We start from the raw sequence: 18,927 nt of genomic DNA, 5'->3' as shown, positions 1-18,927 counted from the left end.
CTTTTAAAATAAACAAAAATGGAAAAAGTGCTACGGTGTTTTAATCACACCGAAATATTATTATTTTTTTTTTGTCTAGCAACTAATGTCATTAATAATGTGAGTATGCAATACCTCTTGTGCATGTGGTACTGAATAAAAAATAAGTGCATGAATTTAATTTTGTATTCGGTATTTTGTATTGAATTGCCACTATACATATACATTAGTTTCTGTGCTCCAATAAAAGTTCCCATGGGGGGGGAAAAGTCCTTTGATTTGGAGTCAACCTATATTTGTTTAATTCAGTCCTAATAGTGTTGAATTAGTTTTATAAATCTTTTACTGTTAGTATTATTTACCAAAACAAATGTAATAACTAGAAGCCTATATTGTTTTTGGGAAATAAAATAAAATTGTATTCAATTAATGTAAACTTCTAAACAGTAAAAAAAAAAAAAAGATTTTCAGCTGTATATTATTAATGTTAACATTATAGTATTGTACCTTGTGCTGTATTTTCCTGGCAATAAACGTTCATGAATCATTCATCCCAGCTCAATACATTTTGAGCTTTTTTAATATAAACGCATTCAGGTCTAACATCTTTTTATAATAAAGATAAAATTAATAAAAAATATAGTGCTACTTAATGGTACAATTTTTTTAGCATTAATAAAAAAAGAACTTGAAAAAACAATTTAACAGTTAAGTATAAAACTCATTTATTTATTTAAAAATAATGTAAAGTATTTATTGAAAAAATTTCATTACATATAACAATGAAATGTCAGTTGTGCAATATTTATTTTTAACATTCTCCTGCATCAATCTCCTCATTCATGGTATATGTAAAAAAAAAAATTAAGATCAATATCTTAGCAGCATTCATGAAAAGAAGGATGATATCTTGCTTTGAGTCTTTCCTGCAGAAAACGGAGATGCTGAAAGAAAGATAACAATTAATTAAGAATAATTAGCATAATTATCTACTACCCCTGTAGCAGAATATAACATTGACACTTATTACAATGAATACCTTGATTTGGTTGACTTGATCCCACGTCTGAATCCTGGTTTGCGACACAATCATTTCCAGTCAAGGATTTTAACAGCTCACCAAACTGCTTCCTGTGCTGTGGTTGAATGAGCACAGATAACCCTAGACCAGACACAACAAGCTCAGCCTCTTCCCCAACAGATAACCATTTTGATACAAAATTGAAATGGTTATGAATCTAAAAGAAACAGACTAACGTTCCAGTAGAGCGATGTCTTCATCTCTTTCAGTCAGTAAACTCACAACAGTTGACACCATCTGTTCGTAATTGTTTGACGTTTTATAGGCCTGCAAGGCCAAAAACATCTGACGGGTTTTTTCTGCACCGATGGCCTGTTTAATGTCTGACAGTAGAGAGGAGCACGACAGACCTTCTTTGATGGATGTTTGTGGCTTCTGGACTTCACGTATCACATTCACTGAAAAAATTTCATAAACTCAAACAATCAGAACAAGTTCTATAGATATACAAATGTCTGCATCAAGAATATGGTGGCAATCTCTTTAACCCCAAAAAGGAGGACACTTTGCAGGATAAAAACTGAAAAATAATCCTAAATCAGTGACAAAAAAAATGAACATTTCCATTAAGGGACGACGTTATCTTTGCACTGCAGAAGTGGCACGAAGATGTATTTACACAGACTGTTCAATGCAGCTCAGAGATGCCATGAATGCATTTACACTGCAGTTGCAATTCATATATAATGTTAGGAGATTATTGTGTTGAATATAATTTATACTGAATAGAGATTAAATATGAAACTAAATCCATCAACAGGTGACGACAAGTCATAAGTGTGTCAATTGATTCACTCATTTGATCAATGCGTTCAAAATGGCTGATTTATTCTGGAATGAAGCAAGTGACTTGCTGATTTGGAACTGCATACTAGTAAACTACTCTTACAATTTATGCCATAAAAAGATACACCAGCAATAGCAATAGTGGTAAACTAGTATGCCGTTTTGAATTTAGCAACTATCTTCATGAATGGCTTACTGAATCATTGACTTGTTGAATCACTGATTTGTTCAAAAACGCTGAATCATTCAGAAACGAAAAGCCACTGTGTTGATCGCAATTATTAGCGAAATATAGTCCATACTGACAATAGTGTGTCTAAAGTGTATGCCACTTAATATGAACTTGAACATTACATTAACATGTTTTATTCATTTATAATATAAATCATTGCATTAAGTTAAAAATAGTGGTCTTAAAGGGATACTTCACCCCAAAATGAAAATTTTGTCAATCACGTACCCCCATGTTGTTCCAAACCCCTAAAAGCTTCGGAACACAATTTAAGATATTTTGGATGAAAACCGGGAGGCTTGTGACTGTCCCATTGACTGCCAAGTAAATTACAGTAAATTAAATTACTGTCAAGGTTCAGAAAAGTATGAAAGACATCGTCAGAATAGTCCATCTGCCATCAGTGGTTCAACCGTAACATTATGAAGCGACGAGAATACTTTTTGTATGCGAAGAAAACAAAAATAACGACATTTTGGAGAAATATCAATGAACGCAAGCAAAGTGCCACATTCAGCCGCGACACAAGGATACGTTTTCTATGTGTATTTATGCTTTGATTTGAACGAAAACAGCGCATCCGTGCAGTGAAGACGAACAAAGCTTTTACGGGTTTGGAACGACATGGGGGTAAGTGATTAATGACAAAATTTTCATTTTGGGGTTGAGTATCCCTTTAAAAAGAGGACAAATGAGCGGATCCAGCCTACACCGATGATACAGACGTGGTATTTTAAAACTGGACTGTCTGACCTAAAAATTGATAAATGGCCACCCTATTCAAGAATGAGGAGCAGATCTTTTTTAATTGTGGTTGTTGGTGTTAGACACATAACAAGTAATGCGAGTTATGCAATCAGATTACTTTTTTCATACGTTACTTTACAATTAATAAAGTATCGCATTACTTTTTAATTTTCAAGAAAATATCCGAGTTACTTTTTCAAATAAGTAATGCCAGTTACTTTGTTTTTCCATTTATTGACCGACAGCTCTCCTGTCCCCATGTTGAGAGAAATCAGGAGTAAGTGCCGAGGCGTTGTGTGCGCTGTGTGAACATGATGCTTACTAATAGTTCTAGACTAAATGCGATCATGCATTTACTCACTTGCACAAAAACAGATTCAGTATTCCTCAAAATGAATAAAAACTGTGAAATGCAAACTGCAAACCTGCAATAATTCAATCCGTTAAATAACACAAATACACTTTATGTATTTAATCTCACTGCTGACCTTTGATGGGCCAATTCAACCACACAAAAAAGCAAACATGACTTCAGTTAAACATCACATTTGTGTGTGTTTTTTATTTATTTATTGCTGAAATAAGAGTGTTATTGTTATTAATTTATTTTTTGTTAGCAAGTCCAGCCCAGGTGAGAAAAAGTAACGCAAAAGTAAATGTAATTCATTATTTTCCATAAAAATTTACTAAGTAACGCAATTAGTTACTTTTTTAGGGAGTAAAGCAATATTTTAATGCATTACTTTTTTGAAAAAGTAGCTTTCTGCAACACTGGTGGCTAGTATCGATAAACCCTAATATACCTCCATTTTTCCCATCCCCTCCGTTAAGTTCTGCAGTTCCCAGGTGAGAACCACCTTGGTTCAACTGTTGATATGAATTCAGCAGCTCACTGGGTGGATTCACAGGCGACATCTCAGCTTTCGCTAGAAAAGTCAAATATAAAACAATGTTATTCATGCTTATTGAGAGAGAAAAAATAAGCCCTAATTGTTTCCTGTAACGGTTACACACTATTTACAAGTGAGATGTTACCTGTGTTCTGCCTGAGAGCCTCTCGCTCCTCCCTGGATAGCGAATGCTCTTGTTTATAGCCACACCCTTCACCGGTTAACTCCAAACAACGCTCATCGAACTCTTTTTTATGGTGTGGTCGGATGAACTGATAAAGACCTTGAGAAAAAGATGATGATGGTGATGATGCTCTCTATCGGCCAGTTTTCATTTCAGTCACAATCAGAGATCAGCACCAACACTTTGGAAAGAGTATGTTGTGATTCTGCACCTCTGAGCAGACAGTGTGTGTTGTGGTCTTGTATGAGCGGTTCAGTCACATTAGCAAGAAGGTCACTCAGGTCATCGGTTGTCTTATAGGACTGCAGCGCCTCCATGATGAGCTTGAAGTTCTCGTGACTCAGGCATCGTCTCAGCTCCATCATGAAAGCTTTGCCTGTTTTTGCAGTACAGGAAGCCACTGTTTTCTAAAGCACAGCCAGCAGAAGACATAAAATACATTTAATACAAAAGAACAAAGGAGATGCACAAATCCATTTTGGTAATCCACTAAATTTATAGGTGAAGTGTGTAATTTCTGTGTCACCAAATTTTAAATTGCAAATATAATGTCAGTTTTAGAGGAAACCTATGAATAGCTTAATTGTAGAGTCTACATATTAATCTGATCTGGTATTTTAATACACTACCATTCAAAAGCCTGTGGGTCAAACAATTAATACATTTATTCAGCAAGGACACATTAAATTACCAAATGTGACAGGTTAACAGTTAAAGACATCAGTGTTTCCCATACATTGATTTATTTGTGGCGGCCCCCCACATTGTCAAAACTGGGTGATGATGCTCTCTATCGGCCAGTTTTCATTTCAGTCACAATCAGAGATCAGCACCAACACTTTGGAAAGAGTATGTTGTGATTCTGCACCTCTGAGCAGACAGTGTGTGTTGTGGTCTTGTATGAGCGGTTCAGCCACATCAGCCAGAAGGTTACTCAGGTCATCGGTTGTCTTGTAGGACTGCAGTGCCTCCATGATGAGCTTGAAGTTCTCATGACTCAGGCATCGTCTCAGCTCCATCATGAAAGCTTTGCCTGTTTTTGCAGTAGAGGAAGCCACTGTTTTCTGAAGCACAGCCAGCAAAATACAAAAAGTAAATTTACTTTAATACAAAAGAACAAAGGATCATGGCCTGTTCATTTTGATGCACAAATCCATTTATTTTGGTAATCCACTACATTTTAAGGTAAAGTGTTTTATTTCTACATCATGAATTTTGAATTGCAGAGATATTAATAATGTTACAAAATATATCTATTTCAAATAAAGCTGCTCTTTTTAACTTTCAAAAACAAAGGGGAAAAATATGAAGCAGCAGAACTGTTTTCAACATTGATAATAAGAAATGTTTCTTGAGCAGCAAATCATCATGCCAGAATTTCTGAAGGATCATGTGACACTGAAGACTAGAGTAATGATGCTGAAAATTCAGCTTTGCATCACAGGAATAAATTACATTTTAAAATATATTACAATAGAAACATTTTAAACTGTTATAATATTTCACAATATTGCTACATATAATTTTCATTTCATCTTGCATGTAATGTCTGATAAAGCAGCGTTTTGTGAGCTGAGCCCTGCTTTGTGTACAGCAGTTACCGGGGAAACCTCTATTTCTCCTGGGCTAAGCATTATATCTTTTCATAAGACAAGTCCTAAGACAAGAACGCATTTTGGTTTTAGGTTTAAAGGTTTTGATCCACTTCAAATGTTGACTAATGTATATGTAGTAATATTATACATTACACACACACACACACACACTCACATAAATAAAAGTATAATTTTCTTGGATAAAAGTGAATCTTTAATTTGACTCTGTTAGAATAATTCAATTTTTGCATAGTCTTGTAATCAACAGCATAAAATAGTCTACATGCACAAAAAGCTAAGAGCACACAAAAATTCAATCAAGATCCCTCACCCGCTCTTGAACCACTTTAATTTTCCGTTTCCCACCCCTCGATTCATCATCCAGACGTTTGTCATGCTGGAGGGAAAGAGTAGACAAGCGACTCGCCTGCGGGGTCAAAAACCAATGAGAGAAAGGGAAAATGAGCCAAAAGATTTGATCACAGAAATTTTTACAGACCTGCACAATGAGCTAATCTCATGAAAGTAGAAAGATTTGAGAAACAGATGAAAAGAGATCAAAGGCATCACTGAAAACCTCGATCATGATTTATGAGGTAATTCCTTACCATTCATATTTCATTTATTCAGCAAAAATTCATTTTCTAGGTTATTCGCTTCCCATTTCTCTTGAGAAATGTGAAATCACTGCCTACACCACTGTTTCTTGCACTAAGCTGTCCTATGAATTCAAAGACCTGGAAAATGGCGCACAGGTCGCATGTGACTACTTTTATTATACTTGTCCTCTTTTTGGACCATTGCCGTATACATTGCCATCCACTTTCATTATATGGAAAACAGCTGCTCCGACATTCTGCATTACATCTCATTTTGTGCTAAACGACAGAAAGAAACTAAATGAGAGGAACTAAATGATTTCTCTAGTGATTTAATTCTTGTCTCACTCTTTCTTCCCCAACCATGGTGTCTTCCCTCCCTCCTTTGTTGCTTGTGTCATCCAGGGCGTCCAGCAGGCTGACTGGTTTCCTTTTACTTGTCATCTCCATCTCATATTGAATGCAAAGTCTGGCCGCTCCATCCCGTCCAGAATGCTCTTCTGACTCTAAAACATCACGATCATTGAACGTACAAAAGTATGGAAACAATGATTTTTTAAATATTTTTAATGAAGTCTCTTATGCTCACCAAAGCTGCAATTATTTGAACAAAATACAGTAAAAACTGTAATATTGTGAAATATTATTACAATTTGAAATAACTATTTTCTATTTGAATTTATTCTAAAATGTTATTTATCCCTGTGAGGTAAAGCTGAATTTTCAGCATCATTACTCCAGTCTTCAGTGTCACATGATCCTTCAGAAATAAAAAGTGTGACGTGACATGTGGCCAGGTATGGTTACCCATACTAGGAATTAGTGCTCTGCATTTAACCCATCCAAAGTGCACACACACAGCAGTGAACACACACCCGGAGCAGTGGGCAGCCATTTATGCTGCGGCGCCCGGGGAGCAGTTGGGGGTTCGGTGCCTTGCTCAAGGGCACCTCAGTCGTGGTATTGAAGGTGGGAGAGAGCGCTGTACATTCACTCCCCCCACCTACAATTCCTGCCGGTACGAGACTCGAACCCGCAACCTTTGGGTTACGAGTCCGACTCTCTAACCATTAGGCCACGACTCCCCCAAATCATTCTCATATGCTGATTTAATGCTCAATTATTATTAGTACTCAGTTATTACCGTAATAATGGTTCTTATTATCATCAATGTTAAAAATGTTTTTGCTGCTTAATATTATGTGGAATAATTTTTTCATGATTCTTTGATGAATTTTAAGTAAAAAAAAAAACGCATTTATTTTAAATAAAATCTTTTGTATTATTATAAATGTTTTTTACTGTCACGTTTGATCAATTTAATGTATATTTGCAAAATAAAAGCATTAATTTCTATTAAACACTCAAAACATTTGAATGGTAGTATATCATGGCTTCTACATAAATGTGAAGCAGCACAACTGTTTTCAACATTAATAACAATAAGAAATTATTCTTGAGCAGTAAATCAGCATATTAGAATGATTTCTGAAGGATCATGTGACACTGAAGGCTGGAGTAATGATGCTGAAAATTCAGCTTTGTCATCACAGGAATAAATCACATTTTAAAATGTTACAACAGAAAACAGTTATTTTATTTTCATTTATTTTTTGTAATAATATTTCACAATATTTGTGTTTTTACTGTATTTTGAGCACATAAATGCAGCCTTGGTGAGCAAAAGAGACTTCTTTCAAAAACACTTAAAAATCATATTGTTTCCAAACTTATGACAAGTACTGTAACTGACAACAAAATAAAATAAAATAAAATAAAAAATAATCTAATGTTTATTGTTTAATAGATCTAACTGGGCTGTTTTATAAATCACAGTCTCAGAATGAGACTAAATTATAATTTATTGTTTAATTACTTGACTTTTATATTGATTACTGTTGGAAAAAAAACTGAGCAGATTCAAGAAGGACATTCATAAGAGTTGGTGGCATAAACCTCCAAGACATATGTCCAAATGAACACATTCATCCAAGAGCCTCAGACCTCACTGAAAAGGCCATAAAAAAAAGAGGAATAGAGGTGAGCTCACCTAATCTTCTCCTTTTTAGGCTGGGGACGTGCGAGTCTAGTGTTTTGGCTTTTTGAGAGGCGTCACTGAGCCAGACACTCTTAGCAGGACAGCTGGAGCCTGTGTTGAGCGGCCCGGTGTCTGCCTGACTTTTACAGGCCTCTTTTCTTTTCCTAACAGGAGCTGGTCTCTGATACACAAATCAACCAATAAATGTGCACATCAGCTCTTTTTAGTGTAAAAACAGGTCCATGGCACAGGAAAACATAAACATGAAATGGACTTACAGTTTTTTGCACCGTCCGAAAGAAATGAGCCACATCACGGACCATGGTACCAAAGCTATCGTAAATCTTAACGTATGGCCTCACCCATAAAGGAAGCTGATTACGGGCTTCGGTGCCTTTGAACCTGAATCACAAACCCAGAGCATTAATATCTGCGTACTTGCTCTCCAGTCAAATTGGGAATTACTGTTGTAGTAATTAGCGCTGACCTGTGATCACAGAGGAAGATGGCTCCGTAGTCTTCTCTGTGACGGATCACTCTGCCAATGGCTTGATTGACAGCTCGAGAGGCCTGCTGTCTGTACCACTCCTGCCCAGAGAGATACTAAACAACCACACAGACCATATAAGAGATGCATTAATTTACATGACATGTATGCATTGCATTTTTAGTGTATTTCTGAATAAATTGATAGATAACTAATAATTAAGTCATATTTTTCATATATAGTTTGGGGGTGAATAGTTTTTTGTTTAAGAATGTAAAAAAAAAAAGTCTCTGCTGCATTGAGGCTGTATTTATTTGATCAAAAATACAGTAAAAATAGTAACATTGTGAAATATTATTACTATTTGTTTTCTATTGTAATATTTTTGAAAAAATAAAATTCACTGATTCACTGAAGAAGGCTTGCTGCCGAAACGTCTGATTGTTGTTTGCTCTGTTGCAAAATAAAAGAAACTGAAAGTGATTAAGAAGATTAAGCGAGTGTGGATCCCTTACTAGAATATGATATTGTAATATTTAAAAAAGTAATTTATTCCTGTGATGTAAAGCTGAATTTTCAGCATCATTACTCCAGTCTTCAGTGTCACATGATCCTTCAGAAATTCTAATATGCTGATTTGCTGCTCAGTAACATTTCTTATTATCAATGCTAACAATGTTAATATTTTCTAGAAGCATTTACTATACATTTTCAGGATTCTTTGATGGATAGAAAGTTCAAAAGAACAGCATTTACTTTTAAGATTGCATTACTTTTTACATTTAAAATTACTTTAGTATTCATTTTTAAAAAATGTATAAAATAAAAATTGTACTAATTGATTTTTACATGTATTAAAATTGTAATAAGTAAACATGTTAAATTGACAATCTTAATATTATATCTTGAAGAGCAGGTACCTTGACTCCACTAATTTTTTTCCTGCACATCTCGTCCAGATACTGCATTTTAAGCACCACTCTGGGGTCCATCCTGGGGGGGAAGGGAAGTCCAGTGATCACAACCCCTCGACCGTACGTGTCAGCAAAATCTAACCCCTCACTTGCCTTGGAAAACAAAAAGAAATGTGCTGATATTACTGGTGTTGGTTCACAATAAAGTATTTTTTATTGCATCAAATATTTATAGTCTCACCTTTCCTCTACATACGGCGAAGAAGCTGCCTCCGCTGGAGTTTGGGTCGTTCACCTTGTCATAATAACCATCAATCACCTGCAAGAGAATCCAGTTTCAGAGCAGCACTGACTTACAGCTTGTGCCGATCAAGCTGTATTCGCATTGTGTTCCGTACCCAATGTATATCAACAACTCATGCTGAGTGAACATTTATTACATGACTGATAGCAATAGCGGTTACCTCTGTAAAAGTGCCTTTACCCCTCGGTTCTACAAACATGGGCTTCACATGCTCAATGCGATCGGCATGTCCATTAGCCTGAGAGAGTGAAAGGAGTGGTGAATAAGAACTTAACGCTACACTTGGTCAACGAAAAACAAGGTAATCATGAAATCTACATCAATTTTACACTTAAAAAAAGAAACTTAGGGACAAAAGCACCTGTAAAATAGTTTTTCATTTATTTATATATTTTAAACCAAATAAAGAAAATTTAAGGAATAAATTGAATGGAACACAATACGTCAATTTGGTCTCTAAATGTAAATGTCTCGTGTTAAAAATGCTTCAGAATTTGAAAATACAGCTGTCTTCATTACTTTTTAATTCATTGTACTAAAAAAAAAAAGCTTATGGCTTGAAAAGCTCTGGTCCCAACCGCAAGAATATGGAAATATGGAATGTGTTTTAAGTGAAATTATTTGGGTTTATGATTAAAACGAGAACAAATATCTGCCAGTGGGCTCAGAAAAAAAAATAGACTTAATTCAAGTTTTCATTCCCCATTAACACATATTTGTTGTTTTAAACAAATTCACTTAATTTTGTTCAATTTCTCAGAAAACAAGACTTCATAGCTGCATTCATCTCAAGTAAATGTATCTTGATTTAAGGATATCTGTATTGGAAAACAAGACATAACTGTTGACAGCAATATTGACAGCTAGTGGTTGAAATGGTTACTGCAGTACAAATTCAAAATATTGTTTCTCCCGCCCCTCCTCCTCAGACGCAACACTCCAGCGGGTTGCCAGATTGAGGACACGCATCAGGAATGAGTGCAACTGACAATGGAAAGCAACGAGCATTACACTGTAGGTTGATGAATTGATTTATCCTCATTCTATTTAGATTGATGGCGAGGCTTTTAGGTCGAGTAGAATCTGCAATCTCTGACTCGGTTGGTTTGCTGGCTTCCATGGCTGTGATACGCTGTTTACCGCTCTGTGGCAACCCGGGGTGTCGAAATACTATTGGTTAAACTGGCAGTGGGCGGAGTCACACAGACCAAAACAAAAACAGACTTTACTACACAGAATGCACATTTTCCAAGTAGAATAACTGGCTTCAGTGTTGTTTTTCGGAGAAACAAGTATATGAACTTAGCATGTTTCCCAAATGTCTGCAAACATATTATGATCTTTTTATGCTTTGGTACAGTCAAAAAAAATCACATACAGCACTTTTAAGACTTTCTTACCTTTTTAGGCCTTGCTTTACTTTTTAAGACCTGCAGAAACCCTGAACCTAGCAAGTGTGAGCAACATGCTGTCTGACTCCCTTCAAATAATCAGCCGAACCAGTTTACAAATCCGCCTAAACAATGTTTTTTTTCTAATCAAACTAACAGCTTATCACGTGAATTCATGGACTCATTTGAATTGACAAGTCAACTACATGTATTATGCATAAGCTACTGCAGCTTTAAATACCCGCTCACCCTCCAGAACTCCAGAGTCTTGTCCATCACCGGATACGAGGGGAAGAACACCAGCAGTCCATGAGGCACCACCCGCACCAGATTGACTGAAAAACCAATAATAATCCTTACACTGGTAATCATGCTGATCATCAGATTATTGATAAGTGATCAGATCAGCTGCAGTTTTGTGTAAGGAACTCTCACCCAGAGTGTTTCCCATGGACGACATGTTTTCAGGAACAAACCTTCAAAAACCAAAGAGCCATGTTCACATACTAAACTGAACCGTTTCACACAAACTTATCATCAAGGCTTCAGAAGACTTGGAATATACTTGTAGCAAACAAGTCAGATGAACTACTTTTAAGATGCTTTTATAGCAGTGTTATTTTAGTATCAGAGACATATTTGTATAGTTTTTATTTTCTATTATTACTACTATTCTTAGTTTACATTTTCAGTTTTTAACTTTGTTAGTTTTAGTAATTGTTTGTCATTTTTATTAGTTTTTTATGTCTATATACTTTCAATATTTTTATTTCAGTTTTAGTTATTTTGGTACATCTAGCTAAACTAAATGAAAATAAGATTGTTGCAACTAGCTAAATTAAAATAAGTTTAAGCTGATTTTTACATTATTATTTTATTTCAGTTAAAGGAGTCAAAAAAAAACGTTGAGCCGTTTTGGCGGAAGTGACGAACTGCATTTTTTTTTTATATAAATATATTTCAGTTTAGATTTTTAGTACATCATGTTAAACTAAATTAAAATAAGATTTTTTAATGGTTTTAATTTTACTTTCAATTTTTATTTACTACAATAACCCTGGTTTGGGGTCTGTAAGATTTTGAAAATGTTTTTGGAAGTCTCTTATGATATAGTAAAAACTGTCATATTACAATTTTAAATTATATTTATTACATTTTAAAATGTAATTTGTTCTTGTGTTGGTAAATCTGAATTTTCAGCATCATTACTCCAGTCTTCAGTGTCACATGATCCTTCAGAAATCATTCTGATATGCTGATTTACTGCTCAAGAAACATTCTTACTATTATCAATGTTGAAAACAGTTGTGTAGAACAGAAAGTTCAAAAGAACAGAATGTATTTGTAATAGATATCTTTAGTAACTATAAATGTCTTTACTGCCCACTTTTGATCAATTTAATCTGACCTTGCTAAATATAAGTATTAAATTACTGACCCCAAACTTTTGAATGGCAGTTTGTCCCTTTAAGTAGAGGATGTTGATGTGACTGAACAGCCTTTAATAAAACCCTCACCTCCTGTCAAAGGCAGTGCTCAACTGCACACCGTCCGGACCTTTTTCAATGATACTGACAAAGATCTGATCCCGCTGGATGACGTGAGGATTCTCCAAGGATACAGGGAAAGGACTGCAGAAAAATCAGCAGAGAATTAGCATCCAACCCGCATCAACTCATAAAACTCAGAGGGGACAGCTAGAGGAGAAGAGCACTAACATTTGCATTTCACAGGTGAAGGACGAGAGCGGCGAGAGAGTTCCACTGGTCAGAATGATGCTGCGTACTTCCTGTCTGAGCAACTCCTGCATGCTGAACCCCGGGGAAAAACACCAGTAACTCAGCACATTCCCTATAAAATATAAACACACACACTTTCAATCTTTTATAGCTCTGGCATACAAGATTAACGTGCAAGTTCACTTGTTTCGGCATTTCTTTGTGAAAGCCGCAAGCACGTGCACCAAGGCAACCAACACTTTTAATATTGAAGCAATAATAGCTCTCAGATTCTCCATGACTGCATAAAAACTCCTGGTTTTCCAGAATATGTGCTTCAGTCAAGAGTACCTCCTCTTTGAAACACATGAGGAATCTCAGAGACTGAATTAGAGTCTCATACCTTGTTTCTTGGTCGAGGAAGAAGCCCAAACATCAGTCATCTGTTTCTTCTTGAAGTTGCTGGTGTCTAGATGAATGTGGACCTGATATGAGACAGATTCAGGAATCAGAAGCAGAGAGTGGAGGTGAAAAACAAGGAATAGAGGAACTATCGACTGACATACACTATACCGCTCAAAAGCTTGGCCTTAGTTTTAAAACAATAGCAATATTTCCACTCTTAAAATAATTAGAGCTATAAATGTACCTTTTTGGAGAAAACCTAAAACCTGATGTCCTCAGACAACTTCATGTACTGATGAAGACGGCATGAATATGAAAATTAACTGGAGCGAACCTTAAACTCCTTCATGCTGTTTCCCGTCTGTGATTTCTTGCTGCCCTCTGTAGGTTCAGCCCCAAACACCAACTGAATCAGAATAAAGAGACAAACATAATAAATATAGAAAAAATACAGAAAATGGCCAACCGATCACTTTAACACGCGCCTGACCTGGATTATATCTGCCACTTTCTGTAGTCCACTAGTGTTCAGAAAGACACCAGGCCCTGCAAAAAATGACACATGTGCATCAATGTTGCACTAATAAACAGGAAAAGTCAATTATATTGAATATAAGACCATTTTATAAACACTCACTCCCTGCTAAAAATCCTGTGATCTGCTCCATGGCTTCCACCACAGCTGTTTTGGTATCAAAGTTCACATGAGCTGTTTGGAAAAGCTCATATATGAAGCTTTAAGAGGGGAAGAGACGGCATTTTAGCTGTTGTGCATCTAAAAAGTTTTTTTTTACAGTCAATAGATCAATATACCTGCCGGGTTTGGTGATTCCTTGATTATTTGCGGGCATCTCAAAACCATTAATGGATGATTCCAGATCCATCAAAATTTCTGTAAGATTATTAAGTTGTGCTTTGAGCAAAATATTCCAAAGAACTCCATAAATCCAATACGGTATTACAATATTAACTTTTAAAGTGCAACATACGTTTTATTTTTGCAATTGTGGTAATATCCAGTTTTAATCCTGCAAAATAATATATAGGATAAAAATACGGGAGTTAATTATTTCTGTGTGTATATATATATATATATATATATATATATAAAAAACAATATTTTTATGTATTAAATAAATGTATTAAATATTAATAAATATCTTAAATATGTTTAAAAAAAATCTTGACAAATGTAAACTAACCAGAGTTCAGCGATTCAACATTAAAATCTTCAGTACAATCTGCTTTGCTGATGTCTGAGGCCTGTTCCCGCAGCAGTCGATCCGCGGCCTCAATGGCAGAAATCAGGTCGTAAGGGGTGAGGTCAAATGAGGTGGACTCTTCACACATCTTCTCCTGAAAATGTAGACAAACAGCAGATCATCAGAACATAAACCACAAGAACTGCATAATTTCATTTGCTGAATGATTATGAGGTCTCAAACGACATCAAGATACTTACAACATTATGAGCCTCATCAAAAATAACCACAGCTCCTTTAAGCTCTATGTTGTGTGCTCTTCGACTCTGTGAATCAGCAAAAATCAGAATTTAGAATAAAATCAAATATGTCTATCCCAGAAGAATACACATCAAATAAAAACATAGAATAGTTCAATCAAATAAATGCAGCCTTGGTTATAAGAGACTTCTTTCAAAAATATAAAACAAAAATCATGATAATATCTTAAATATGTTTAAAAAAAATCTTGACAAATGTAAACTAACCAGAGTTCAGCGATTCAACATTAAAATCTTCAGTACAATCTGCTTTGCTGATGTCTGAGGCCTGTTCCCGCAGCAGTCGATCCGCGGCCTCAATGGCAGAAATCAGGTCGTAAGGGGTGAGGTCAAATGAGGTGGACTCTTCACACATCTTCTCCTGAAAATGTAGACAAACAGCAGATCATCAGAACATAAACCACAAGAACTGCATAATTTCATTTGCTGAATGATTATGAGGTCTCAAACGACATCAAGATACTTACAACATTATGAGCCTCATCAAAAATAACCACAGCTCCTTTAAGCTCTATGTTGTGTGCTCTTCGACTCTGTGAATCAGCAAAAATCAGAATTTAGAATAAAATCAAATATGTCTATCCCAGAAGAATACACATCAAATAAAAACATAGAATAGTTCAATCAAATAAATGCAGCCTTGGTTATAAGAGACTTCTTTCAAAAATATAAAACAAAAATCATGATTTTTTTTTTAATAGTAGTGTATTGATATCGTCAGGATAAATGCCTCACCTTCGGGTCAAGCAGGTAGTTGTATGGCATGAAGATGACGTCAGCGTGTTGTTTAAGTGTGCGTGACAGGTAGTATGGACAAACTCTACGGGAACAAACAATCTGATCAAAACCAAAAGACTCACATTGGAAACATCAGCAGATTTAAAAATGGTTTTAAACGCCACTAATTCTTTCAGTGCTGTGGTGAAGGCCATGAAACAGCATGCAGTGTCTCACCTTTGCTTTTTGCCTGTTTTTACAAGATCCTCCACATCCAGGATAGAATTCATGATTTCTTTGTCAGTGCTTTTCTCTAAAAAGAACAAAAAATCAAAAAGAAACCGTCAACAATTTCTGTTTATAAGAAAACAAAACCATTATAACTAACAAAAATCACAAAACTCTATTGATATGTCACCAAGGTGAGTCTCATACCATCAACATTGTTGTAAAAGAGACAAGAGCGGGACGACACTTTTGCTCTGCACATGTGAACCTTGAAATAAGACAATGCCTTCATTAATATGGTGCTGCGATACAGCCTTGACATTTAAGTGTCTGTTGTCACACATACTCACAGTGAGTTACTGATCATACCAGGGTTATTATTAACTAAAACCATTAAAAAAAAACTATGTCAGCTAATTGCCAAGGCAAAATTTCTCATTTTATGCATCATGGTACTCTCATGAATGGCAGAGGAGACTGACACGTAAGAGAAGAATTGTAGAATAAAGTCATTATTTTTGTTTTCTCGTAGCTTCATAAAATTACAGTTGAACCACTGATGTCACATGGACTATTTTAACATTGTCCTTACTACATTTCTGGGCCTGGGAACATTTCAGTTGTGTTGCTGTCTATACAGGGTCAGAAAGCTCTCGGATTTCATCAAAAATATCTTAATTTGTGTTCGAAGATGAACGAAGGTCTTACGGGTTTGGAATGACATGAGTAATTATTAATGACAGAATTTTCATTTTTTGGGTGAATGTTGTCCTATAATTTAGCATAACTTGATGTACTTAACTAAAACTGAATAAAAATGATAACTGAATACAAATTATATGTGCATATATAAATATAACAGTATCTCAGTTATACTAAAATAACTGTGGATCATACCTTAATGTGGTTACTTTCATGACGCATCACTTCCTGGTTTATGCAGAGCTGTTCTCTAGACCCTAAAACACAAATCTTTGGCCTACAATAAAGAACAATACAATTACTGTTATAAATGATCTGTTATAATGTACAATACTGTTAAAAGAAATCCATTTTAATCAGCAAGGATGTATTAAATTGATTTATTTTTAAAAAAGACAGTCAGGATATTTATAACGCTACAAAAGATTTCTATTTTTAAAAAAAGAATTAGAATGAATCATGTGTAATGATGCTGAACATTCAGCTTTGCATCACAGAAATAAATTACATTTTAAAATATATGTTGACATAAAAAGCAGTTGTTTTAATTTGTAATACTATTTCACAATATTACTGTACTTGGTGAATTTTTGATTAAACCAGTAATGCTGAAAAAAAAAAACTTTTATCAGTATGTAAATTTTTCATATTCTTAATAAGATCATGAATGGCTGACTGTACAATATCCCTTGAATATGTGATGTTAACTCAGATGGCTGACCTGTATGATGTGTTCTTCAGCTCATTAATGACTTGTGTTAGCTGCGAATGGGTCCTGGATGCATATATGATCTTAGGGATGTCCTTGTAATAAGCTAAAAAAGAAAGAAAGAAAGAAAAGACAAAACTCACGATTATGACATTTTTTAAGTATAACTCCTAATGTTGTTCAGCATGTGAACTATCACTGTAATGTAGTTTGTAGGTCATATCAGTGTAAGGACAATACTTGGAGTGTCTCCGTCGGTGGCTGCTGTTCCCCATGATGACATCGGTCTGTCGGGGAAGAGCTCCGCACCTCCCATTCTCTCTGCTATCTTGCGGGCAGAGATGGTGTCTTTGAAGTGCTCTCTCCACCCCAGCGCTGAACACAGCAGACAGAGCGTTTTACCTGTGCCCGTGGGACTTTCAAGAACTCCATTCACTTTCTGAAAGAGCACACAGACATGTCATACCATTAATAGGCAATGAATGGAACAATGTGACCTTACAGGAAGACTTTAAAATCGTTATTGCATTAGAAATCACAGAGCCTTCGTTTTATACATGAAAAGGGTAAGTAAAACAAAAGTGTCATTCTACCTTCAGTAGAATGTCATTCAGAGACGTTTGCAATGCTATTTTACCTCTAATGGAAAAAGTGAGTGAACTCTTTGAAAACAATAAAAAGTGGCAGAATGTTGTCTTTGTTGAGTAGACTATAATCTGATGTTGCACAATTTTGTCTCTTTTCTATCTTTAAAGCCCCTTAACCCTTATGCGTAATAAAAAAAATGTTTTTTTAAACATTTTGGTTGTTTTAATGCAAAAAGCAGCACTATGTAACTTTTGGCGCTCTAGCGGTTAATAAACAGAACTGCACACACCCCGCGCAAGAACATTCCAACCGGAGCTACTTCTCCAAGTTTATGTCTATGGCGATTCACGCAGGTATGTGTTACTCCGCAGCAGCGACGACCCGACCAGGCTACAATAGTCCAAATATAAGTACTTATTATAAGTGTACCGTAGTGATTCGGAATAAGACAAAAACGCGGTTTGGAAGATGAATTCATGATGTACTCGCTCATTATATAAATTTAGCAAATTTTGAACACAGAAAAAGTTACACAGTGCTGCTTTAAAATCAACTATGTAAAAAGCTTTTTTGAAATCAACGGCTTTTGCAGCTCTTATTTGTGAGTTGTGGATTTGCTTTTTGATCAATTTCAGTTTTTAACCGCCTCATCCTTTAATAGCAGCCTTTTTGCATTACATTGTGACAGATCCATAAAACAATCGCTCCTCAAGCTATTAAGATCAGACTGAAGCAATAGATTTATGCACTTGTTTAAAATGATCTTGTTACGTTTAGCATTTTTAGTTTCAATAAATGCTCTTTTTGGACAGACTCCCCATGATATGACCCCCATAATAAACAAGTTAAGCAAAACCAGAAGTATTGGATTGGTGTTTTAAAGAGTATTGCACAAAAGCAAGAAAGAGCCAAATACATTTTTTTGGGGTTACAATTCTGATATAGTGAAAAAATTGTCAGTTTTCCTAGATGATAGTGCTGCTAATCAAATCTTTGCTTAGTCTTCATAAGTGTACGAGACACAGACTTCAATCTCTGTATCTGTATGCAAACAAGATAGCAAAGCCTGTAATCACAAACACTTCCTGAAGCACACACACACACACACACA

General features: G+C 35.4%; 1 protein-coding gene across 1 annotated transcript in view; it reads right to left on the bottom strand.

Moving 5' to 3' along the window:
- Positions 1 to 776: 776 nt before the first annotated feature.
- rtel1 (regulator of telomere elongation helicase 1) overlaps positions 777 to 18,927 on the bottom strand; it is a 20,828-nt gene continuing 2,677 nt past the window's right edge. The window contains exons 2-33 of the mRNA XM_016531553.1: positions 17,469 to 17,667; positions 17,241 to 17,334; positions 16,715 to 16,796; positions 16,025 to 16,085; positions 15,827 to 15,902; positions 15,608 to 15,692; positions 15,340 to 15,405; positions 15,080 to 15,233; positions 14,340 to 14,378; positions 14,164 to 14,242; positions 13,988 to 14,085; positions 13,841 to 13,896; positions 13,685 to 13,756; positions 13,349 to 13,430; positions 12,946 to 13,078; positions 12,745 to 12,858; positions 11,663 to 11,703; positions 11,477 to 11,562; positions 9,997 to 10,074; positions 9,774 to 9,851; positions 9,539 to 9,685; positions 8,619 to 8,734; positions 8,410 to 8,533; positions 8,144 to 8,312; positions 6,442 to 6,599; positions 5,826 to 5,921; positions 4,768 to 4,963; positions 3,861 to 3,998; positions 3,629 to 3,751; positions 1,237 to 1,458; positions 1,019 to 1,141; positions 777 to 923 (exon numbers count right to left, since the gene is read on the bottom strand). Of these exons, the coding sequence (XP_016387039.1) occupies positions 868 to 923; positions 1,019 to 1,141; positions 1,237 to 1,458; positions 3,629 to 3,751; positions 3,861 to 3,998; positions 4,768 to 4,963; positions 5,826 to 5,921; positions 6,442 to 6,599; positions 8,144 to 8,312; positions 8,410 to 8,533; positions 8,619 to 8,734; positions 9,539 to 9,685; positions 9,774 to 9,851; positions 9,997 to 10,074; positions 11,477 to 11,562; positions 11,663 to 11,703; positions 12,745 to 12,858; positions 12,946 to 13,078; positions 13,349 to 13,430; positions 13,685 to 13,756; positions 13,841 to 13,896; positions 13,988 to 14,085; positions 14,164 to 14,242; positions 14,340 to 14,378; positions 15,080 to 15,233; positions 15,340 to 15,405; positions 15,608 to 15,692; positions 15,827 to 15,902; positions 16,025 to 16,085; positions 16,715 to 16,796; positions 17,241 to 17,334; positions 17,469 to 17,667 (3,441 nt within the window). The 3' untranslated portion in view covers positions 777 to 867. The remainder of the gene's footprint in view (positions 924 to 1,018; positions 1,142 to 1,236; positions 1,459 to 3,628; positions 3,752 to 3,860; positions 3,999 to 4,767; positions 4,964 to 5,825; positions 5,922 to 6,441; positions 6,600 to 8,143; positions 8,313 to 8,409; positions 8,534 to 8,618; positions 8,735 to 9,538; positions 9,686 to 9,773; positions 9,852 to 9,996; positions 10,075 to 11,476; positions 11,563 to 11,662; positions 11,704 to 12,744; positions 12,859 to 12,945; positions 13,079 to 13,348; positions 13,431 to 13,684; positions 13,757 to 13,840; positions 13,897 to 13,987; positions 14,086 to 14,163; positions 14,243 to 14,339; positions 14,379 to 15,079; positions 15,234 to 15,339; positions 15,406 to 15,607; positions 15,693 to 15,826; positions 15,903 to 16,024; positions 16,086 to 16,714; positions 16,797 to 17,240; positions 17,335 to 17,468; positions 17,668 to 18,927) is intronic.

The sequence above is a fragment of the Sinocyclocheilus rhinocerous genome, unplaced genomic scaffold (genome assembly GCF_001515625.1).
Source record: "Sinocyclocheilus rhinocerous isolate Xijiao unplaced genomic scaffold, SAMN03320098_v1.1 scaffold2469, whole genome shotgun sequence".
NCBI classification, from domain to species: Eukaryota; Metazoa; Chordata; class Actinopteri; order Cypriniformes; family Cyprinidae; genus Sinocyclocheilus; species Sinocyclocheilus rhinocerous.
The sequence above is the reverse complement of the archived record's forward strand: the minus strand, read 5'-3'. Positions and strand labels throughout refer to the sequence as shown.